The sequence below is a fragment of the Drosophila sechellia genome, chromosome 3R (genome assembly GCF_004382195.2).
Source record: "Drosophila sechellia strain sech25 chromosome 3R, ASM438219v1, whole genome shotgun sequence".
NCBI lineage: Eukaryota > Metazoa > Arthropoda > Insecta > Diptera > Drosophilidae > Drosophila > Drosophila sechellia.
Window position 1 is genome coordinate 24,523,231 of NC_045952.1, and position 23,950 is coordinate 24,547,180.

Consider the following 23,950-nt stretch of genomic DNA (forward strand, 5'->3'; position numbering starts at 1 on the left):
TTTTTCAAGTTTATTGTAAATTTTTATTTGGGGGAATTAAACAATATAATATAATATAATATCAAATGAGATATAAAAAAATTAAAGTCAGATTTTTTTGAATTTTTATGCGCGCGCATTTAGTTAGGGCTTATGGTCACCCTAAGGAATTCAGTTGGTCAGATGCCATCACTATTTGAAAATAGGCGATATATCGATAGGCTGAAATTGTTATCACTTATAAAAGCGTTTTGGTATTGTGGAAGAAGTGGAAGGCGGTACACACACATTATAAACATCCAAATAACAGCCTGTAAGCCCTTAGAAAATTCCCATAAAAAAAGAAACAGTGCCAGTTTTGCGAAGCCAAACCATCCAAATTGCTTGAGAAGGAGGAAGTGAACGTCTCAGGAACTGAAAAAAACACCAAGGATTACGAACAAAGATGCCACTCAACCAATTGCCACTCCCCCAGCTCAACGAAAAGCTGCCCCATTTAGTTGCTGAAATGCAGTAAAAAACGCATAAACAACTGTTAAAACACCAAAACAAGATGACCCAGAAGCCAGGCGAGTGGGCCAGCGCCCTTTTGGCCCGTTTCGAGGATCAGGCAAGTGTTTTCCAATGGCTTTTCCGCAGTTGCGTTTTCGCAGGCGAAAAAGTGTACCTGCTGCTCTGCCTCTTCCTCCCCCACACATGCTTACTGCGACCTTGCGAGTGTGCGTGCCTCACCCGCTCTGTCTGTGTGAGCTCTCAATCAAATGCGTGGGAGAGCGAGATAGCAACAATAACAAAAACACCGGTTCCCGCATGAATGAAGTGGAATTGAGCAATCAATGGTTTACTTTTTCAGCTGCCAAACAGAATCGGCGCCTATGGCACGCAGGCCAGGATGAGCCAGGACCAACTGGTGGCCTGTCTGATCCACATATCGCGGTACCGCTTCTCCCTGGTCATATCCGGTCTCACCAAGATGCTGCAAAGGGTCAATGAAGCGGTAAGTACTCTAAAAGCATTTCATCAGCTACTAAATAGAGCATTCTCCATTCTTAACCCCTAAAATATGTTGCCTATTTTATGGGGCCAGGATACGATTAAATTACTTAAATAAAAACTTCATTGCAGGCACTTCAAAATCGCCATGAGCCAGAGCGTTGCTACTTCGAGTCGCTGGTCATTATACTGACCACTCTGGAACGCTGTCTGACCAACCAGACCAAGGACACGGCACGTTTCGAGGAGGCCATGAATGTAAAGCTACTGCTGCGCGAAATCTCCCAGTTTGTTGACGTCCAGAGCGACAGCAATCCGAATGCCGCCCAGCTCAAGGCCCTGGCATCCAAGGTGCTCTTTGCCCTGTCCCAGAATCACTTCTCGGCGGTGTTCAATCGCATATCGGCCAGGATTCAAGAGCTGACATCCTGTTCCGAGGAAAACCCGGATTACAACGACATAGAATTAATTCAACACATCGATATGGATATGATAAAGCTAACCAAGCTGCTGCAAGGTAAACCAACTATTTAAATATTTAATAGTAATTTAATAATAAACATCGTTGTACATTTATAGAAACCATCACAAAGTTTCGATCGAAGCGGGCTCCACCTTTGATCTTGCTTTACTCGCTGGAGAAGGCTATTTGGAACTGGATCGAGTACCATCCACAAGAGTTCCAAGACTTGCAACGAGGCACCAATCGAGATATATCTACGTAAGAGGAAAAACAAGCATTTTTAAAAGCCAAATAAAATTAATCTGTTTCGTTTAGCTGCTGGGAACCCCTGATGGACTTTGTAGAGTATTTTAAAACCGAAAACAAGAAGAGCAAGACTCTTGTGTGGCCGCTTCAAATGCTCTTGCTGATATTGAATCCCTCTTGCCTAGAAGCTGTTGTTAACGAACTTCAGCAGTCGGAGAAAGAGAAGGAAAAGGACAAGGAAAAGGTTGCCTCGAAATCAGCGCAATCCACATCCCGGGACAAAGACTTCTCGGCCAAACAGTTTATTGAGAGCATCAAGAGAGGCTTGGGCCAGCACTCACCATCAAAACAGGTGACCGAATCTGCGGCAATTGCCTGTGTAAAGCTGTGCAAAGCATCCACCTACATCAACAACACCGACTCCAATAATGTGGTCTTCAAGTTGGTGCAATTCTTTATCAACGATCTCAAGGCTCTGCTCTTCAATCCAGCCAAGCCCTTTTCGCGCGGTCAGGGGTACAACTTCGCTGATATTGAGCTGATGATTGACTGCTGGGTGTCTTGTTTCCGGATTAATCCTCACAACATCGAGGCTCTAAAGGTTTGCCTGAATTTGTCCTCGCCGCAGGCTTACCATTTTGTAATTGTGTGCTCTCTGCTAAGGTAATTCATTTGGGTAGTTCTATAAATCTCTTGACTTATCCATATATACTTCCCATTATAGGTTGGCTCACATATACGTCGACTTCCGTTTGCAGAACAAGAACCCCTTCCGAATAGTAAACCAACCGAGATTGTCTTGGTGGCCACAGACGGATGTGGTTCACTACCGTTCTGCTGAGCTACGAGCTTTGTTTACGGATACGCTCAATAAGGCCACCCAGGGTTATATAGCCCATACGCCACTTCGCTACATAACCTCCCTGACGCTCAAATCTAAAGATACCCAGAAAGGTTTAACCCGCGCTGAGGAGGGTCCCGCCCACAAAATGTTATTGCTGCTACTCGTACGGCTAATTCATGCGGATCCCACGCTTTTGTTGAATGTGAGTTCTTTGATAATTTCATTGCTAATACTCTCATATTGAACAATTGTTCCGTATTCTAGACCCAAGGAAAAGTGGCACATGAAGTGCAGAGCTCCACATTGGAGTTGATTAACGGCTTAGTAAGTTTGGTGCATCAAACTACCATGCCCGATGTGGCACAAGAGGCTATGGAGGCGCTGCTTGCACTGCACGCCCCGGAGAAAATAGAGGTTTGGAATCCAGAGGCTCCGATCAATACGTTCTGGGACGTTAGCTCCCAGGTGCTGTTTTCAATCTCGCAAAAGCTCATCCAACACCAAATTGCCAATTACACTGATGTCTTAAAGTGGCTACGCGAGATCCTCATCTGTCGGAATACGTTCCTTCAGCGACACAAGGATTATGCACATGTGGGAAGTCAGATTGCCATCTGCAAGCAGGCTCACATTAAGATGGAAGTCGTTTTCTTCATGTACCTGTGGAGTGTCGATTTAGATGCGGTGCTGACGTCGCTATCGTGTTTTGGACTACTGTGCGAGGAGGCTGAGATTTGCTGCAGTTCCGATGAATTGACAGTCGGATTTATTATGCCGAATTATCACATTTACCAGGAGCTGGCTCAGTTGTCCACATGTGAGTTGGTAAATTCATCATATATATTTTTATTAATAATATTTTCGTTTTAGCTGCAACGGACTCTCGCATTTGCTTCTTTGACAACACTCACGGCAATGTGCTGAGCCGTCTTACGCTTCAAAAACGCATAATGACCCTATTGCGCAAGATCGAGCACTGTGTCCATGGTGTTCAGCCCGCCTGGGAGGAAACCTTCCGAAACTGGGAAGTATCTAGCAAGGTTTTGCAAACGTACCCCAAATGTAAAGGAGAAGATGGTCAAGCGGAGGTTTTCCATCGTGGCATGGGCAAGCGACGAGCAAGTCACCAAAGCTCAGAGCACGATTTGGAAGAACAAATCAACGAATGGGCCAATATGACGTGGTTCCTTTTAGCCTTGGGTGGTGTTTGCCTTCATAAACGCAGCAGCAGTCGTCAAATGCTGCTGCAGCAATCACAGAACAATGCTTCTTTGGGATCACTTGCACAAAACTCTCTTTACTCAAGCTCCACGAGTTCCGGACATGGCTCTCTGCATCCTAGCACGGTTTCTCTATCAACCCTTCCCCCAGCACCGCCACAAGATGTCAGCTATTGTCCTGTAACACAGTAAGATATTATTTATTTTAAAATGTCAACTATTTAACCTGTAACTTTAATTTAGATTCGTGGGCCAACTATTGCGCCTGTTAGTTTGCAGCAACGAAAAAATTGGCCTTAATATTCAGAAAAATGTGAAGGAACTGGTGGGTGAGGAGATGTCCACCCAACTGTATCCTATACTCTTCGACCAGGTTAGAGCCATAGTGGAGAAGTTCTTCGATCAGCAAGGTCAGGTGAACGTCAATGTGACCGACATCAACACGCAGTTTATCGAGCACACCATCTACATAATGAAATCGATTCTGGATCCCAAAGCTAACAAGGATCCCAACAACGATCAACCCTCGCCGTCGGAACATTTAGGTGTTACAAGCATCGAAGGCATGATGCTAGGAATAGTGCGCTACGTTCGCCACCTCGATATGACTGTTTATGCCATTCGAATCAAGACAAAATTGTGCCAGCTTGTGGAAGTAATGATGAAGCGACGCGACGATCTCGCCTTTCGTCAGGAGATGAAGTTCCGGAACAAGCTTGTTGAATACTTGACCGACTGGGTGATGGGCACCTCCCACCAGATTGCACCGCCCAGCTCGGCGGATGCCGCTATTCTTACCAACACATCCCTCATCTTTCGCGATCTAGACCAAGCCTGCATGGAAGCAGTGGCTGCCCTACTTCGGGGCCTTCCCCTTCAGCCTGAGGAATCGGATCGAGGCGATTTGATGGATGCAAAGAGTGCGCTGTTTTTGAAGTACTTTACCCTCTTTATGAACCTGTTGAATGATTGCATCGATAGCTCAGAAGCGGAAAAGGAAATGAATAATACCCCACTATTGCCTCCGCGCCCTCGAATGGCAGCTGGAAAACTGACCGCTCTGCGAAATGCCACAATCCTAGCCATGTCCAATTTGCTGGGTGCCAACATTGACTCTGGCTTGATGCACTCCATCGATTTGGGCTATAATCCAGATTTGCAAACCCGTGCCGCTTTCATGGAGGTGCTGACTCAAATCCTGCAACAAGGCACCGAATTCGATACCTTGGCTGAAACTGTTTTAGCTGATCGATTTGAGCAACTAGTCCAATTAGTTACAATGATCAGCGACAAAGGAGAACTTCCCATAGCAATGGCTTTGGCTAATGTGGTGACTACATCCCAAATGGACGAGTTGGCAAGGGTTCTGGTCACCCTATTCGACGCCAAACACCTGTTGTCGCCACTCCTATGGAATATGTTTTATCGCGAGGTGGAGGTCTCAGATTGCATGCAGACACTCTTCCGTGGCAATTCTCTGGGCAGCAAAATCATGGCTTTTTGCTTTAAGATATACGGCGCGAGCTATCTTCAAATGCTACTAGAGCCCCTTATTCGTCCACTCCTGGATGAGGAGGAGGAAACCTGTTTTGAGGTGGATCCAGCTCGTCTGGATCCGACAGAAGACATTGAGCAGCACAGGAACAACCTGATTGCCCTAACACAGAAAGTGTTTGACGCTATTATCAACTCGTCGGATCGCTTTCCTCCGCAGCTGAGATCCATGTGCCATTGTCTGTACCAAGTGCTAAGCAAACGCTTCCCGAATCTGCTTCAAAACAATATCGGTGCTGTGGGCACAGTCATCTTCTTACGGTTCATCAATCCCGCCATAGGTAAGATTATAGAAAAATTCTAGAATGCCTCTTATTAAAATTCGCTTTGTTTTCAGTTTCCCCACAGGAATTGGGAATCGTTGACAAACAGGTGCACAGTTCTGCCAAACGAGGTCTTATGCTTATGTCCAAGATCCTTCAAAACATTGCTAACCACGTGGAGTTCTCCAAGGAGCAGCACATGTTGTGCTTCAACGATTTTCTGCGCGATCACTTTGAAGCTGGACGCCGGTTCTTCATACAGATTGCATCAGACTGTGAGACTGTGGATCAGACCTCGCACAGCATGAGTTTTATTTCAGATGCGAACGTACTGGCACTGCATCGGTTGCTGTGGACGCATCAGGAGAAGATCGGCGACTATCTGTCTAGCAGTCGAGACCACAAGGCAGTTGGAAGGCGGCCCTTCGACAAGATGGCTACTTTGCTAGCTTACTTGGGACCTCCGGAGCATAAGCCCGTGGATTCACACATGATGTTCAGCTCGTATGCGCGCTGGAGCTCCATTGACATGTCGTCGACCAACTTCGAGGAGATCATGGTCAAGCACCAAATGCACGAGAAGGAGGAGTTTAAGACCCTCAAGTCGATGAACATATTCTACCAGGCCGGGACGAGCAAATCTGGATATCCTGTTTTTTACTACATAGCAAGGAGATACAAGTAAGTAAATCGCATTTTATATATATTTCCCTTAGTAACTTTATATTTTTTTTAGGATTGGAGAAACGAATGGGGATTTACTGATTTACCACGTCATACTCACGCTGAAACCATTCTGCCACTCGCCCTTCGAGGTGGTCATCGATTTTACACACACCTGTTCGGATAATCGGTTCCGCACCGAGTTTCTGCAGAAGTGGTTTTATGTTCTGCCCACGGTAGCCTACGAAAATGTCCATGCTGTGTACATCTATAACTGTAACTCGTGGGTGCGCGAATATACCAAGTTCCACGATCGCATTCTGGCACCTTTAAAGGGAAATCGCAAACTTTTGTTCCTGGAGTCGCCCAATAAACTTACTGATTTCATCGACGCGGAGCAGCAGAAATTGCCTGGAGCAACTCTTTCCTTAGACGAAGATTTAAAGGTATTCAGCAACGCGCTGAAGCTCAGCCATAAAGACACAAAGGTGGCTATCAAAGTGGGTCCCACCGCATTGCAAATAACATCTGCAGAAAAGACAAAGGTCCTGGCTCACTCCGTGCTCCTCAACGATGTATACTACGCCTCCGAAATTGAGGAGGTGTGCTTGGTGGACGACAACCAGTTCACCCTGTCTATAACCAACGAAAGTGGCCAGCTTAGCTTTATTCACAACGATTGCGACAACATTGTTCAAGCCATCATACACATCCGAAATCGATGGGAGCTTAGTCAGCCTGATTCCGTGACGGTTCACCAAAAGATCCGGCCAAAAGATGTGCCTGGAACGCTGCTGAACATGGCGCTACTCAATCTGGGATCATGTGACCCCAATCTAAGGACTGCTGCCTACAATTTGCTATGCGCTTTGACCGCTACTTTTGATCTAAAGATTGAGGGTCAGCTGTTGGAGACCCAAGGACTTTGCATACCCTCCAATAATACCATATTTATCAAGTCCGTTAGCGAAAAGCTGGCCACCAATGAACCGCATCTGACTCTGGAATTCCTTGAGGAGTCCATACAGGGCTTCCAGCGCAGCACCATAGAGCTGAAACATTTGTGTTTGGAGTACATGACGCCATGGTTAAAGAACCTGGTCAAATTTTGCAAGTCCAACGATGACTCAAAGAAGCTTAAGGTCTCTCAAATTTTGGACAAGCTCATCAATTTAACCATTGACCAAAAGGAAATGTATCCCTCAGTGCAGGCCAAGATCTGGGGATCGATTGGACAGATCCCCGAGTTGATAGACATGGTCTTGGATAATTTTTTGCACAAATCGATCACATATGGTTTGGGATCACCACAGGTGGAGATTATGGCTGACACGGCAGTGGCTCTCGCTTCAGCGAACGTTCAGCTGGTGTCCAAAAAGGTCATAACGCGGATATGCCGAGTCATGGACAAATCCTGCACAAATCCCACACAATATCTGGAGCAGCACATGATGTGGGACGATATTGCCATTCTTGGTCGATACCTGCTCATGTTGTCGTTCAACAATTGCTTGGATGTGGCCACATCGGTGCCATATCTATTCCACACCATTACGTTTTTGGTATGTTCAGGATCCCTGTCGATGCGAGCCTCTACTCATGGCCTAGTGATCAACATCATTCACTCGCTGTGCACATGCACAAATCCCTCCTTTTCAGAGGAGGCGCAGCGAGTACTCCGTCTGTCCCTAGATGAGTTCTCACTGCCCAAGTTCTATTTACTCTTCGGCATCAGCAAGGTCAAGTCGGCAGCAGTTACTGCTTTCCGCTCCAGCTGCCGTCACCCTACAGATAAATGGCTAGGAAATGAAAGAGTTACACAGCCTCTGCCTGCCGATCGAGAGCGTTTATCCCTACCATCGCTTGAGGTTATCACTGATGCCCTGCTGGAAATCATGGAAGCCTGCATGCGAGATGTTCCGGACTGCGAGTGGCTCAACACCTGGACCTCTTTGGCTCGCAGTTTTGCTTTCTGCTACAATCCAGCACTACAGCCTAGAGCCCTTATAGTTTACGGATGCATCAGCAAGAGTGTTACCGATCACGAGGTCAAGCAGTTACTACGCATCTTGGTTAAGGCCCTCGAATCTTTCAACGATCTCATTCTGATCGAGGCTCTAGTAATGTGCTTAACTCGCATTCAACCACTACTCCGGCCAGAGTCGCCTATTCATCGAGCCCTCTTCTGGGTGGCCATTTCGGTGCTGCAGTTGGACGAGATTACCCTGTACGGAGCTGGTCTAGCTCTGCTTGAGCAAAATCTGCACACACTCAAGTCACAGGGCTGCTTTGATAAGAAGGAGACCATAGCCGAGGTCATGATGAAGACAAGAGAAAAGCTGGAGTGGCATTTCAAGCAACTGGATCACGCCGTGGGTCTCTCCTTCCGCAGCAATTTCCACTTTGCCCTAGTGGGACACTTGATTAAAGTAAGTTTTGAACTACCCATAACCGAACTTCTTAATTTACGGATATCATAATTTACAGGGCTTCCGCCATCCTACACCTACAACCGTCTCACGCACCTCTCGAGTGCTGACGATGCTCTTGGGCATTATAGCCAAGCCCCTCCATCGCGACAAGTTCGAAGTAACACCTGACAGTGTGGCCTATTTGACTGCGCTGGTGGCTGTCTCCGAGGAAGTCCGTTCCAGGTGTCACGTGAAACATGCCCTTCCCCGCTGGCCAGCCGATCTGAGCAGTAGTGTGGAAAACGGTGAAGCATCCGGCGGAGTGCAAGCTGTTCGTTGATAAAAAAGTGAAATCATTCAGGGACCAATGACATTTCTGACATTTCTTTTAGATCGGCCTGCCCCTGTCACGCCGTCAAAAAAGTTGGGACATTCTGGATCAGTCCGCCTTGCAGTTTGCCCGTCAACACAAGGTTCCCACTCTTCAGGTGAGCTCATAAGAACTATCCAGCCAAGCCGTAATTCCCACTTGTTCGAAATTTGCTGTTCAAAAGTTGTTATAACCATCTGCTATGGTAACTTTTGGCTATCTATTTGAGTTTATATATTCAAACCTATATATCCTATATATCCCATCTACTATGTAATATCAACTATCTATCGAGATCAGCCGTTGCATAACTAATAATCGTTCAATGATTTTTTCTTTCTCTTTTTATGTTTGATTTGAATATAAAAAAAAAACGTTACATATAAATCACAATGTATACTCGTTGAATCCATATTTATTCCATAATCTGCCTGCCGAATCTTACATCTAATTGGTGCTTGTAACTCTCATCAATATCGATATTACTATATGTCCTATATGAACTCTAAACATGTAACTGCCACCTGCCACTTCTACTACTACTACTACTACTACGCATGAACATTGTCATTTGATTTACGTTTACGTTTGATTTGGTTACCGAAACCCGCTAAAACTACAACTCCAACATCAACACTGTGCAAAATCAACAACCACCCCGAACACTAAATTAAACTCCGTAGAACGCGCGAGTTTTGTTCAAAACTCAACGCTCATTCTCGGTGCCGACGACCAAAGATCCGAACAATGCAACCGGCATCGAAGAACGTCAGGTACTGCTCAACAAAACTTATCTCTTAGCTAAGACTAACTAACTACTACCCCACTAAATCAAATATGTTTAAGTTTGCTACTAAAACCCATTCTAAAATGAGGTCATTAATGTTTCGCTGTAATGTCATTTAGTTTGGTTACTCTTGCATGGCACCGAATGAAGGCAGTCAAAAAGCCGTTCAGTTCACTTTACCCATTGCCAACATGCACATTTCGTATATATCGTAGATCTTTCATCTTCACTAGTACTTTTTTACCATATCTGTGTGTAATTAAATATCACATCAATTGTATTACAAATCAATATGTATTTGAACAGGAACGCGGTTCGCGTTCGTCGGTGTCCAACGAGTCCAACGTATTGCTCGATCCCGAGGTCTTGCCTGATCTGTCCATTCAAGCCCTGGTACTGACTGTCTTGGCCACCCTGGTCAAGTACTCTTCGGATGAGGGCGAAACGCGCGTTTTGTATCAGTATTTGGCCGAAGGATCGGTGGTCTTTCCAAAGGTGTTTCCAGTCATGTGAGTATTTAGATTTCTATCGTCTTTCATGAAATGTTAATATAATTTTTGGTTTCACAGCCATTCACTGCTGGACCAAAAGATAAATAATATTTTGTCAGTGTCACACGACCAAGTGGTGCTCAACTCTGTGCAGAACATTATACAGAATATGCTGGCCAGCGAAGATCCTTCCCAGCAGCAGCTGCACTTCCTGCAGAGTTGTGGATTTGGTGGACTCTGGCGATTTGCTGGTCCCTTCACCAAGGTGGGTGCTTCAAAGTGCATATTCCGAAAAATCTAAGATTTATAAGTTAAATCTATTCATTTTAGTACAATATGATGGGTGAGTCCTCGGAGCTGTTCGTCAACTGTTTGGAGGCCATGGTTGAGACCTGTTTGCCAGGCGACGAATCCGCGCCTGTGCCACCATCCCCGCGCCCGTACAACCTGAGCTCCAGTCTGAGTAGCCTGACCCTGGGATCACCAACGGATAAAGGTTAGTATCCTGTAGATTTAGCTTTAGCTTTTGCCCAAGCTATACCGTAATGCATTGCTTTAACCTATAGCGTTTATTTTTCAATAGCAAGACCCATTGAATGAACACAGATTTTTACAAACAGTATTTACTCAAACTTAACCTTTTCTTTATATCACACCAATTGCGATATATAGCATTCTCATCGGAATCATTAGATTTTTATGACAATTGCCCAGGCAGCGTCAGCAGCCTGCGACGCGCCTCACACAGCAAATCACGCGCCAAACATCGAATTAACGACAGTCCATCACATTGAACGTTCCACAAGTAAAATACGAAAATATTCAAACTGCAACTTAAGACAAAATAAGAATAGCTGAAAACAATGCAACAAAATAACACCATGATTGGGAAACATATGTATTTCGTAGTCATATAAGCTTTGCCAAATGGAATTATTGTCCCAACACTCCAAGCGATTTCACTTTTGTAATATCGAACACAATATCCAATATGCAAATTGTTAATCTCGAAAAGAAAGTCCAATGAAAATTACACAAAATAATGCACCTAATCCTACACGCATTAGCAAATTGATGTTGAAGATTTGAGAATTATATTGATGATAAATCTGGTACCTTGAAGCATTTACAACATATTTTCGACATAATGTAGGTGAATTGAAAGCACCTTATGTAGCGTAGAGTAGTGTCGTCATAAATATTTGTTGTTCAAAAATTAAAACACACAGTCAAAAAAAAAAAAAACAAAATTCACGATAGCTAAATTAAAACAGAGACCCAAAATATATTTCTGATAAATGCATGCCAAGAGTATATAAAACTAATGCAACTTAAAATAGCTGACAACCTTTAGTTATTGGTAGCTGCTAATTTACCTAAGAACAGTTACTAGACACAGAAAATACATCAAGATTTTATATATTTTCATTGACAACTATATTTTATACGAGCCAATAGATAATTGAAGTAAGTCTAAGTAAATTGAATAATCTTCACTGCTTCTTTGCCCCAAATTTCCTTTCGCCCCAATTTGTTCTTCCCTCGATATGTTTATGCAAGTTTTGTCTTACTTTCAGCTGCATGAATAACAACTACAAACCCGCGCACTAGACGTACCACACTTATCGCAAAAGTAATGCGTTTCCTAAATCTGTTTAAAAAGTGCTTTTAGAGAACGTGAAAACACCCCCACAGAATGTCGTACAAAATCATAGAATATTTATATATATATGTATGTATGTATAGAATGTCCAGAAGCGATGACCACTGAATGCGAAAGGAGGAAATGAACGCGTGAATTGATGTATGAAAACAGAATGTATATAATTGTATGTGTAGAAGGGAGTGGATCGAGGATACTATAAGCCCCGCAGAAGAAGATATCGAATGGAAATATTTTTAAACGATTACCAATTGTACATTTTAATGTTTGCAACCCACAAATGCAACTAGGCACACCAAGTCCACCAGTTCCTCAAAGGATGACCGCGACCAGGCGAAACGGAGTTAACCATGAAAGCGATTAAAGGCAAAATCAAACGAAACGAATACAAGAACAAGAATAACTTAAAGCTTTAAGAAGACGGCATGTTGCACATGTCGTTTGCATTACTTTGTATTATAGATGAATCTCCCCGCAGCAAATGTATCAGATGGCATTTATTATTTTTTTTTCGTATTCTATATAATTTTACTTTTAAACCAAGTTCACCTCTCATTAGTCCTTACTAATTTATTTCATCAGCACATTTTCCAAGAAATTTCCGAAACACCAAAAACTAATCGAGTATAAGCTTAAAACGGCCCAGTCCGCTTTAATTGTAATTTAGTTTTAAGCACAAACAAAGATTTTAATCGAAATAGAGTTGATAAGCGAAATGAATCGAACCAAAATAAAAACTTACGAACGTTCTGTACCTCTTATTAAACAATAAACGAAGCAAATTAGTCCGTTACACTTACTTTCTAGCACATGGATTTTAAACTGTATTTGGCGTTATCCGCATTAAACAAGAACGTTTTTTTAACTAGATGAGCAAGAATGGAACTGGATTCTATACATTATTATTTATCTAAATGTATATGTGTGTGTTGCTATATGTGTATTAAACGAATATGTATCTTTGTAAATTACAGCCACTTGAAGATATTTATGAAATGTTAATGTCCCAAATGTATCAATGTACAAGAATATCGAACAAATGAATATACTTTCAATTAAAATGTTTATTGAGTATCAGAACGTTTCTTTTATTGGGAGAGATTAAAATTATGAACGAACCTTATTCTGTTATTTTTTTTTACTTTCAAAAGTAGGATGATTCATCATTGTCAACAGTTTAAAATCTCTCTTTCTTTCTCATGGAAATTGGCGCAATTGAAATCCCTGTTTTTGCATATGGCTGTCTTCCTTAAATCGTTCCAATACCCATATCAAAACATTGCCACTCTGATGATCTCAGAAACCTCCCCCACGAAGAAAACTGGAAACGAAATGTACGAAATCAGTGCCATCAGATGTCAGCAAATGTCGCCGGTGTCTTGCTGCACTGTTTGTTAACTTCTCGATTTCATGGCTGCGATTGCAGCGACCCCTAGTCTTGAATTTGAACTGGAACTCACCCTCGGGCAGGTGGATTTCGTCAATGGCCCAATCCGAATACCCAATCTCGCAAAATGCGCCAAACAAGTGTCACAGCTGACCGAGGCCGAGGAACCGGGCAACCGGCAGCAGAAGTGCGGCACAATCCCAATACTTGTGGGAATGTCTCCAGTACACTTTCTCACGATGCACATGCACCAGCCAACCGACCGACCCATCTCGCAGCACCGGCTGTTTGCCGCTTGCCTGGGTGGTGCTATGCTGCCGTTCCGTTGGTGGTGGTGGTTGCTGCTGCTTCTGCTGCTGATGATGGTGCTCCGTGCCCGTAAGTGTAACGCAATGTCGCGCCGAAGAGGAAATGAGGTCTGTGTGACTGTGCGCCAAAAGGGAAGAGGCCACACTGCAAGAAAATTCGAACTCTAAACTAGCAACCTATAAAGATGGGTTATAAAGACTTCGGGATTGTATTGCTTTTAAAGCAAAGTAATGGCAATTATAGTTTAGTTACAGAAATTATTACGTTCAAAGGAAAAAAAGAATATTAATATATATTATTTAAGCACATCTTGCATATTTCTGAATATAATATTTCAGTTTATCAAAAACAACTTTTCCCAAAGTGCACTTGCACGCACACAAACAGAAACCCACACCCATGTGCAACAATGGCATTGCCTCGACGAGATTGGCTCTTTGGCTTAAGTGAGGACGGCACGCATGGGGCACGGCTCTCTTTCCTCGAGGGGAGTGGGAACCAGGGAGCACGGATGGCTGCCAGGCAGGTCGAGGTCAAGTCGCTGCTGATGTCGTGTGTGCGTGTGGTGCGCTGCTGGTGGTGGTGGTTGATTGCTCCGGCTCTTACCTCCTGCTCTTCCTCGGAGACCCTTCTTCAGACTGTTGCGCCGGCGCACGGCAACAGCACGAGGAAGAGAGACGCCCGAAGAGAGCGCGCTACTAGCTCGGGCGAAGATCCGAAGAACGTGTTATTGGACCCTAGTCAATACACTGAAAATAACTTTGAGGGACCAAGGTTGAAGAACCTTTGATTACTTGAATAAATAAAAATGTTTAAAGTATAATAAAACTATTTTTCTTAGTTTATACTTTTCGTTGTAAGATACTTTAGGCACAAATGGACATCCAGCAACTTGTAGAATCTTGTGTGCTTTAAAACTTGTATATTTGATAAGTATTTTTTAATAAGTATTCATATAGATTGTTTTCAGTGCAAGAAGAGAGCCTCAGCGGCTTCCGCCCGATCCAATTTTTTTGATGTTGCACACGTGCAGCGCCGAGGGAATCTTGCCACAAGCAGAGAGTGACCCGATTGATGCTTCGTGGTAATCGTCGGCGTGTAGGAGCGTTGTGATCGCAGTGCGTGGTGGCAGTTAGGGGAGGATTTCGATTTCGCAAGTGTACGGGACCAGCAGCTACAAAAAGGATCAGCTTACCTAGCGGCAAGATCATTTCTCAAGTGACTACCGTGCAGTGCGGAGCGGCAGCAGCGACATCGCAACATCGCAACTTTATTTACAAACAAGCACAAGACCAAATCAAAACTCATTATACACAATGGCCGTTCAGGGTCAGAGATTTATGACCAAGACTCAGCATTACCGCAAGGTGACCAAGCCCCTCCTGGAGCGCAAGAGACGCGCCCGGATGAACCTGTATCTGGACGAACTTAAGGATCTCATCGTGGACACCATGGATGCGCAGGGCGAGCAGGTCAGCAAGCTGGAGAAAGCGGACATCCTGGAGCTCACCGTCAACTATCTGAAGGCGCAACAGCAGCAGCGAGTGGCAAATCCTCAATCCCCACCACCCGACCAAGTTAACCTGGACAAATTTCGGGCCGGATACACCCAGGCTGCCTACGAGGTCTCACATATATTCTCCACGGTTCCCGGCTTGGATCTCAAATTCGGCACACACCTGATGAAGCAATTAGGTCACCAGCTCAAGGACATGAAGCAGGAAGAAGAAATCATTGATATGGCCGAAGAACCAGTTAATCTAGCCGACCAAAAACGTTCAAAATCTCCGCGAGAAGAGGATATCCATCATGGCGAAGAAGTCTGGCGCCCCTGGTGAAGGGCATTCCATATATACGCAACCAATTAACATTGATAGCTTTACTACTCAGTTTCATTAAGAAACAATCCAAGTTTTCCAAGGTCTAGTGTAAACATTTGCCTCAGAATCGTATTTTAGTTGGTAGTTGATTTGATATGATGTGATGTTCCTGTGATAGTTCTTAAGTTCGTATTTTGTATTTGATCTCCCATAGGCTTACTGATTCATGTATTTAATTCATTGTAATTTATTTCATCAACTTTGCAAGAGCTTCCCCACCGAGCTTCCACTTAGTCTCGTTAAGAACACATTTTTGTGTATGCTTTAAAATTATATTTTTTGATTTAAACCATTAAGTATAAGCCATGAACATTTAAATAATAAAACGATCGTAAACTAAAATGTTAACAGCTTTATATTATTTGAACAAAAGAGGGTGCTATAATTTTCCTACTTATTGGGTGGATTCTTATTATCCATGGCTACTCGTTTTCAGTATCAGCAAATTTCCGAAAGTCATTTCTTATTTTCAAAAACAATTTTTTTGTATTCAATCTTCTTATTTTAAATCATTGGAGAGATATAATGCGCTTGATTTATGAATATTTTTTTGAAATCTTTCGCGTAATTTGAAATATATTGAAAATATATATAATCCTTGCAATTTTATTACCAAATACATACTCTGCACTTGAATTCAAGTCAATTGAACTCCCCACTCCGTTTACAAATCCCTGTAATGCACCACCCATTCAACCATCCATCCATTACAAAGGTCCTGGAACGCGAGCAACTTACAGCCGAAAGTGTGTCCACAGCGAGCCACACGCGAGCAGCGCTCCAGGATCAGCATCGCTGGCCCCTTTTACATGTCGGATGGAGGGAGAGGCAGAGGTCCTGCCAGGTCGGGGGGATCGGTAAGTCGAACACACATTAAGCACACTCGACGCACACGAGCAATGTTCCCACAGGATCATAACAGCCGACCAACAAGTGCAGGATGCCTCTGTCCTTGTCCCTTCCTCTGCCACCAAACACGAACCCGATCCAATTTGGAATGCCAACGGTAAACAGGAAGTCGTCGAGGAATCGCAACGCCTCGTCCTTATCCTTATCCCCGTCCCCCGGCGGAGGTCCCCGCTATCGTGGGAACCCCAGAGGACCCCGATGAGATGGCATAATGCAGGCAGTTCATTATCCTTATGCCCCTCACCCTGCCCTGCCATAGTCAAATCATAACACACAAATCTAGAAACGGCAGCTGTTCGCTCTGCAAATTCCCATGCCCATGGCCATGGCCATGCTCGGCTGCTTTTTGCGGGCAGGTGAGCGAGTCGATGTGAGAAACCGAGTAGGAAAGTGTTTCCCACGATCCTGGCAGCGATCCTGCTCCCTGGCCCGTTTGATAAGGGTGCCGGAGCCAACAATAAGAAATCGCCCTAACAATAAGGAGCGGTCTCAAGAAGCGGAAGGGTCGATGCCGAGCAACCCTCATGCCAGCACACGAAGCGTGTCCCCGTCCCTTTTGCTCCTCGAATGCCAGCACACACGACGGCGACGACAACGATCCCTTTGGCCCATTTTGGGGGTTGTTTCTGGCCAGCTATATAAGGCCGATCACCGAAGGTCTAGCAACACACAACGTCTTCGACTGTCAGAGCAGCAAGAGCTCAAAGAACTCAGCTTACACCAAAACTACAAGAAGAACAAAAACACAAAATGTCGTCGCTACAAATGTCCGAGATGTCCAAGACCTATCAGTACCGCAAGGTGATGAAGCCCATGCTGGAGAGGAAGCGTCGTGCCAGAATCAACAAGTGCCTGGACGAGCTAAAGGATCTTATGGTTGCCACCTTGGAGTCCGAGGGCGAGCACGTCACCCGCTTGGAGAAAGCCGATATCCTGGAACTTACCGTCACACACTTGCAAAAGATGAAGCAGCAGCGTCAGCACAAGCGGGCTTCCGGCGATGAGAGCTTGACTCCGGCGGAGGGCTTCCGTTCCGGCTACATCCATGCCGTCAATGAGGTCTCCCGTTCACTCTCCCAGCTGCCCGGCATGAATGTCAACCTAGGCACTCAGCTAATGACCCACCTGGGACAGCGCCTCAATCAGATCCAGCCAGCAGAAAAGGAAGTCTTGCCGGTAACCGCTCCACTCTCCGTGCACATCGCCAATCGGGATGCCTACTCCGTGCCCATTTCGCCAATCTCCAGCTACGCCGGCAGTCCCAACTCCAATACCAGTTCGACCAGTCATTCCCTGTTGACCACCATCGATGTGACCAAGATGGAGGACGACAGCGAGGACGAGGAGAACGTCTGGCGTCCATGGTAGAGAGGATTACTTCACACCACAACTAAAAAAGAACGAAGGAGAGATAATAGAAAGTAAAAGTCTTCCGAGTCACTGGATTTCCCCCAGTCGACTCCCACCTAGTTATAAGTAAACACCATACACACACAAAGCTTTAGATGAGGACGCGCAGTTCATGTGATAACTAAATACATAATAAATTATATGGCTAAAATTGAAAGATCACGACTTTTTCTGCCACTATCCAGCGACTCACATGCAAATCGCTGAGACACTCCCGTGTCCAAACATTTCCCAATTGTCTGCGGTCTAGAACGGAAACGCTAGAAACTCAATAGCACCTCTCTCTGTCCCCTGTAACTATTCGATCGCCCCACGGATGCACATACACGATCGTCGGACAAAAGAAAGCGAAAACAATGCCAAGGCCGAAACAAGAAGAATTAGGCAGAAGAACGAGAAGAGAAAGAAGCAGTCCAAAGCCGGGGCTACCGATGGGACATAGCCTATATGCCAGTTGGTTGCAACTCCAACACGTGTGCGGACAATAAGCGAAGGGAACAGAAAATATTAGAGTCTTATCTTTGAGCGTATCTAATCGAGTTACGACAATGTCGCTCAGACTTAGAAGAAAACAAATGGGCATAGAACCGGCAAGGAACCCAAAAAAACCAAAAAAAGGGATCGAGTCATCATTCATCCCGCATCCATCCTGATTTCGCTTTGTTCTCCTCGATTTTTTGTTGCCGTGATTCTCCCTGGCCACTCGGCTAGAAAATCGTGTGCACAATGGTCAAGGTAAGCTATGGGCACATAATTGCTTCGGATCAGGTAAATGAGTGCCTTGCCCTAGGGCAACTTTAAGATGGAGGAGCTCCAGCCGGGGACAGGATATCGGTTTTTTTGTTGTTTCTTTTTTATGGGCTCTGCTCCGAGCCTTTTTTGATTTTTTTTTTGGGTTTTTGTTTCGTTTTCTTTTTTTTTTTTTTGATTTGGCTGACCCAGCATCATTTGGTTATCTGTGTGCCAAGACCAGTAGCCGATCCACAGACGCCTCTGTCTTAAAAATCGACGCAGGGCAGATCGAGGGAATAGTCAACGAGATCGGTATCGGGATTGGCTTGGGACTAGTCCGAGCTGGCGGGGTGTAATAAATTTGAAAAGGAACTGAATTTATAGAGATTTTTCAGCTGATTAAAATTCTGTTAACTTGCTAAAGCCGAAAGTAGATTATCTTTGAGAAGATCTTCTTCACAACAGCCGTAAGTGTTTATACTTAATTTTACATTTCCGTCCTTTTGTTTTCTTGGGTGCCAGCAATTATTTATGGAAATTAATAAGATTTATAGCTTAGGGTTACAAGTAAAGAAGTAAAAAAAAACGTTTATAATTTTTTAAATTGTTTAAATCTCTCAGAAATATCCTTTTTAGATAATGGGCTAGAAATATATGTGTTACACTTGCAAATTCTGTGTAATCTTAAACCCTATAATGTACTGAACAAGGTCATATTCTTCAATGTTTGAATGTCACCCTAAGATAACATAAAGTGTAATAAAGGACACACTTTAAGAGCCATGTTAAATTATAGCTCACTTTCGATCCTAGGCCATTCCTGGATGATCCGATCAAGGCGACACAACTATGGACTCGACAATAAGAGGACCAACACCAATCCAAACCGAACCAAGCAAGCCCAGTTGTCATACCATACAATGGGCAATAAGAAAAAGTCGGTTATAGGGACATGCGGAGGAATCGCACCCAAAATGCCAAAAGGAAATGCTGGCACAAAAGATACTTAATCTTATAGGTAAACCCGATGAATGATGAACGAATGGCGGCGACGTAACCGAACCCCCGATACGTCAATCCGGCAATCCGGCGATCGAGCTCGAACGCAAGCCCAAGTCATTAAAAACTACAATACACAAACTGCATACGAATCACTCGAAGACCGAGGCCCAAAGAAAGGGTCTCACTTTTTAGGTAGGGGAAGGGACTGAAGACCGAAGACCGGGGACCGTGGCCAGAAAAAAAAACGAAATATCAGAAGCGAAGATCGTGAGAAAATGGTTTGGAACGTGGTTCTCACACGATCGACACACCTGCCCTTTTCGTGTGTGTGTGTGTCTGGCTGGGCCACCACTCAATGTGTGTGTGTGTGTACTTTTACGAATTCAAGATACAAGACCACTTACGGGCAAGATCACGACCGACTCGAGCTGCGGCTATATGGCTATGGATCGACATGAAAGAGAAAAGCAGCGTGCGGTAAGTGTGTCTCAGTCGCAGAGTCAGCTCAGCTTCAGCTTCGACTTTTGTGCATTGGCCAACATTGTAATGACTGTGGACACACGATCGTTAAGAGCGCGCCGTGTGATCTGTGAAGGAAAAGGGGTACGAAGTGTTCCGGGGGGTACAACTATGGGTTCGGGCTCGGCGCATGCGTCTCTGTTTTGTTGAACGAACTCAATTTAGTTGGTTTATGACCAAAAAGCGAGAGCGAGCGGGATGCACGAGGAGATCGGTTATGGTGATCGGAGTGGGAGATGCTCGTTGGGGAGTATGGGAGTTGGGGAGTTGAGCAGTTGGTCGTCGGAGCATTGGAGCGCTGGAGAGGCACCCAACCACACTTATATGGTGTGCTATTGACTCTGTAATATCTTTAATATGGGATGTTGTTACACTACATTGGCACACGCTCTTGCTGCCACTGGACAAGCTGCCCACAGGTTGTGTTTGTATGGGATCGTATGGGAATGGTTTTGGGTATGGGTATGGGAATGGGAATGGGAATGGGAGTGGATGAAGATCGAGGCACGAGTGCCGACTCCATCCCAGTCCCATGCTCCAGCCTCCATGCACAGCCCATTGCCAGGCCGGTTTGCCGCCGCCTCTCCTTTATTAAGTGGTGGTCTTACGCTTACTTTAATATGGCTGCATTAAACCTTAGCGGCGTGCGGAGTATTATGACTGAAGTAGGTGGCCGGACCCGCGGTGCCTGCGATTGGGGGTCCGCCGACACACAGAGGTCACGTGATGGATGACGTGTGGCTCTACTGTACCTCCTGTCACAAAATACGAAATGGGTTGGATGAGGTACGAAACACGGAAAGGGATCATGAAGTGCTTAACTTAAAATCAGTAATTGCAAACTTTGGTGAAATCTTCAAAAGGTATTGCATTCGTTATACGCTGCTTAAAAATACCAATTAGCAAGCTACACAGTGTAGAATTTACGAAATATTCTATTTATGAGCAAAGCAATTTTGAGTCATCATTAGGTTTTGTTCCTGAGTTAATCAGGTATTAGATAGATATGGAAATGATACCCACTCTGAAGTCAGCAAACCTCACATTTAATAAACTCTTATGAATGACGCACGTTTCGGCAAAAAATGAAAACCAAAGCGCCGACCAGCTGAATGGGAACCCCTCTAGATCAGTTTCGCCAACGAAGCCATCCAATTAGCCCCCGGCAGTGGCCAACATTGCGGCACTTAGTCAATCTTGGAGTGAACTGATCGCCTTTCAACTGGTCCATCGCAAAATAGATCACCCATTTTCAGCGGACTACCGTTGAGCCCTATAAATAGCCGTTTTGTAGCCCAAAAAAAAAAAACAAAATAAGCGGAGAAGCGCTAACTTGGCCGTCTCGATGCCAAAGTTACGTGACTAATCACATTTTCTGAAGATTAACAGCAATCAGCGACGGCTTGAACGGTCCCAGACTCGAGACGACCTGGTAAGTAGTCATCATCATAGTTGTCCGCCAGACAAAGGCGCTGAATCCGAGGTTCCGTAATCGAACCGCACTCCGATACACATACCCCTATCCTTGTCCCATACAGTGTTGGAGTTTTAAGACTTAAGTGCCGAGACGGTCGCGGTCGCGGGCTTAATTTGCAATGTCTGACCGCCGGTCCGTCCGCGCATGTGCCAAGCGGTCAAGCGCAGTTAAAGCTGTCAAAGCCTGAACAAAAAAAAAAAACTAGTAAGTAAAAAAAGTGCAAAAGCTGAAAAAAAGCGAAACACAATGACCACAATGCTGAGCCATTGACAGCGGAGCCGCGGTTCTCACACTCGGCGGGCCTCATAATAAATGACGTTTCCTAGAACTGACTTTTTGCTTTATTTTATTATTTAATTGCGACAGCGCCGGCGCAAAACTTCCCGCAGATATATGTACGTATGTATGTGGTATGCCCCCTGAAAGCCCCGCATACCCTAGCAATCCGAATTCTCGGGGCATAATGAGGCCAAGCCGCAGAGACCAGACGATAGTCCGAGTGTGGGAAAATATTCAGCGACTTCCGGCTGTGGGCTCTGCGATTCGGTTCACCACGGAGTTTATCTCCAATTCGTTTCTTGTTTTAAGGGGTTTCTTTTTTTTAGTTGCTTTAGTTTGCGGTTGGACGCCCACTAAATGTCTGGGAAGTCAGCTCTATGGGAAATAAGTAAATGCAGAGGTTCTTGAGTTGGAATTTCATTTATTTTCATTTCTTTATGACTTTAAGAAGTGAACAGCAGCCATCTCTATAGCCGGAATTTGAGGCTCTGCTAGAGATCGGTGGCTCTGCTGGGCTGCTGGGAAAGCCAATCCTGGGCAGCAAGTGATGGTCTCCAAGGAGTTTGGTGCGGAATCAAGTCCAGCACCCCATTGGGGCAACAAATTTGTGTAGAAGCCTTCCGCTTGAAGGCGATTCAGGTGAACATCATCCGGAGTCCAGTTGTTCACCAGGGACGCCACATGGGGCCAGAGGTGGAGCTGGCCTCGCTGGGCGCCGGGCTGCAGGCTCCACTCTCCAAGCTGCCGCATTCCGAGGGAGGTGGAGTGACCATAGCCTGATCCTCCAATGGAGCTTGAAGAGGCACTCCGATGGGCAGCGAGGGAACCACCACTTGCAGGTAGTTGAGACGATGGCCAAGGTGACTCATCAGCTGAGTGCCGAGATCCACACTCACTCCAGGAACAGCGGCCAAGGTTTTGGACACTTCATTGGCAGCATGAACGTAGCCCGCACGGAAACTCTCGGCGATGCTAAGCTTGGGATCGGCACTCGGAGACACTCCACCGGAGACGCTGGTCAGACGCAGCTGCTTCTGGGCACGCAGCTTCTTCATGTGCTCCACGGTCAGCTCCAGGATGTCGGCCTTCTCCAGCCGGGTGATGTGCTCGCCCTCCTGGGTCAGGCACTCCACCATGATGTCCTTTAGCTCGTCCAGGCACTTGTTGATCCTGGCACGGCGCTTACGCTCCAGCATGGGCTTCATCACCTTGCGGTACTGATAGGTCTTGGACATCTCCATTTCCAGAACCATTTTGTTGTAGTTGGGTTTTGTTTTTTGTTGAGGGTAAAGTAAACTCGCGTAATCCACAGTCGCAACGTTCCACTAGATTCAGACTCGGAGACTCTGTGTGCACGCAACGAAGTCGGAGCTTTGAATGAGTCGGCTGGCTCTGGGATCGGCTTTATATAGCCTCTGCCGCCCTGGGAACTGGCCAGTGAGTGCGAGCGGGACACTCATTTTGCCTCGTGCGCGGCCTGCTGCTGTTGCCAGCGGTGGTTTCAGATGGCTTGGTGGTGCTTGGTTGTGGTAGTGGTGGTGGTGGCTTCTGTTTTTTTGTATACTTTTGCCTGTATATGTGAGGGCAATAAAATGACTTGAGCGGGCTGCGCCTTCTCGCTCTCTCTCCCTCCCTCCTTATGTATGTGCTGTGATTGTTATACCGTGGGAAACTGTTTCGCAGCCGATTTCCACGACGACGACGATGACGACGGCTGGCCTGACTTCTTCTGATTGTGCATGCTTGGGGTCTTGTACGATCCCTCGTCCCTCGTCTTTCCGTCCACCGCCTCTCTTGAGCGGACAGACGGACGGACGGATGGTTGGACGGGCCGCCTTTAAGAGGTCTGTGCGACTTGGGATCCCAGATACGATGCGAGGCGAGCACATGCCTTCCATCCATAACAAGATGTTTGCATTTCAATTCATTTGTATGGTCGACTATGGTCGGGGTCCGGTCTTTTGGGCTTCAATTCGGTGCGGTTGGGTTCGGTTCGGATGGGTCTCAAGTCTTGCCATGTGCCTTCACCCTTTTGCAGTAGCTTATGGCACGCTGATAATTGTGGAATCGTCATCGGGCCAACCTGAGACGGGCCAGTG

General features: G+C 45.4%; 5 protein-coding genes across 9 annotated transcripts; 3 read left to right on the forward strand and 2 right to left on the reverse strand.

Annotated features, from left to right (window-relative positions):
* The first annotated feature begins 254 nt into the window (after positions 1-254).
* LOC6617001 (neurofibromin) lies at positions 255-13,024 on the forward strand. 5 transcript variants are annotated; one of them, XM_032720532.1, is made up of 19 exons: positions 255-589; positions 833-976; positions 1,105-1,489; positions 1,552-1,693; positions 1,751-2,344; positions 2,406-2,727; positions 2,790-3,342; positions 3,396-3,933; positions 3,989-5,580; positions 5,637-6,243; positions 6,299-8,654; positions 8,713-8,967; positions 9,029-9,124; positions 9,690-9,779; positions 10,100-10,302; positions 10,363-10,549; positions 10,615-10,780; positions 10,957-11,089; positions 12,031-13,024. In XM_032720532.1, exons 1-18 carry the CDS (start codon positions 533-535, stop codon positions 11,076-11,078), a joined length of 8,409 nt encoding a protein of 2,802 aa, XP_032576423.1. In that variant the 5' UTR covers positions 255-532; the 3' UTR covers positions 11,079-11,089; positions 12,031-13,024. The 5 variants fall into 5 exon arrangements, with proteins under 5 accessions (XP_032576423.1, XP_032576425.1, XP_032576427.1 ...); XM_032720534.1 differs by lacking the exon at positions 9,690-9,779; XM_032720533.1 differs by lacking the exon at positions 10,957-11,089 and having other exon boundaries at positions 256-589.
* Positions 13,025-13,235: 211 nt separating this feature from the next.
* Positions 13,236-14,906, reverse strand: LOC116801742. The gene is given in 4 exon segments (XM_032722997.1): positions 13,236-13,599; positions 13,601-13,787; positions 14,041-14,274; positions 14,839-14,906. Coding segments are annotated over 4 exon segments (747 nt in total). The 3' UTR covers positions 13,236-13,341.
* Positions 14,578-15,860, forward strand: LOC6617003 (enhancer of split mdelta protein). Its single transcript, XM_002041295.2, has one exon. It carries the CDS (start codon positions 14,960-14,962, stop codon positions 15,479-15,481), a length of 522 nt encoding a protein of 173 aa, XP_002041331.1. The 5' UTR covers positions 14,578-14,959; the 3' UTR covers positions 15,482-15,860.
* Positions 15,861-17,090: 1,230 nt separating this feature from the next.
* Positions 17,091-17,999, forward strand: LOC6617004 (enhancer of split mgamma protein). Its single transcript, XM_002041296.2, has one exon. It carries the CDS (start codon positions 17,183-17,185, stop codon positions 17,798-17,800), a length of 618 nt encoding a protein of 205 aa, XP_002041332.1. The 5' UTR covers positions 17,091-17,182; the 3' UTR covers positions 17,801-17,999.
* A 4,253-nt stretch (positions 18,000-22,252) lies between these two features.
* LOC6617005 (enhancer of split mbeta protein) lies at positions 22,253-23,236 on the reverse strand. Its single transcript, XM_002041297.2, has one exon. The coding sequence runs from the start codon at positions 23,102-23,104 to the stop codon at positions 22,517-22,519; it is 588 nt and encodes a 195-aa protein (XP_002041333.1). The 5' UTR covers positions 23,105-23,236; the 3' UTR covers positions 22,253-22,516.
* Positions 23,237-23,950: the final 714 nt, after the last annotated feature.

Coding starts and splice junctions, on each gene's coding strand:
- LOC6617004 (XM_002041296.2), top strand. CDS start 17,183: ATGTCGTCGCTACAAATGTCCGAGATGTCCAAGACCTATCAGTACCGC.
- LOC6617005 (XM_002041297.2), bottom strand. CDS start 23,104: ATGGTTCTGGAAATGGAGATGTCCAAGACCTATCAGTACCGCAAGGTG.
- LOC6617003 (XM_002041295.2), top strand. CDS start 14,960: ATGGCCGTTCAGGGTCAGAGATTTATGACCAAGACTCAGCATTACCGC.
- LOC6617001 (XM_032720532.1), top strand. CDS start 533: ATGACCCAGAAGCCAGGCGAGTGGGCCAGCGCCCTTTTGGCCCGTTTC. Junction 977..1,104: donor TGCAAAGGGTCAATGAAGCG/GTAAGTACTCTA, acceptor ACTTCATTGCAG/GCACTTCAAAATCGCCATGA. Junction 2,728..2,789: donor ATCCCACGCTTTTGTTGAAT/GTGAGTTCTTTG, acceptor TCCGTATTCTAG/ACCCAAGGAAAAGTGGCACA.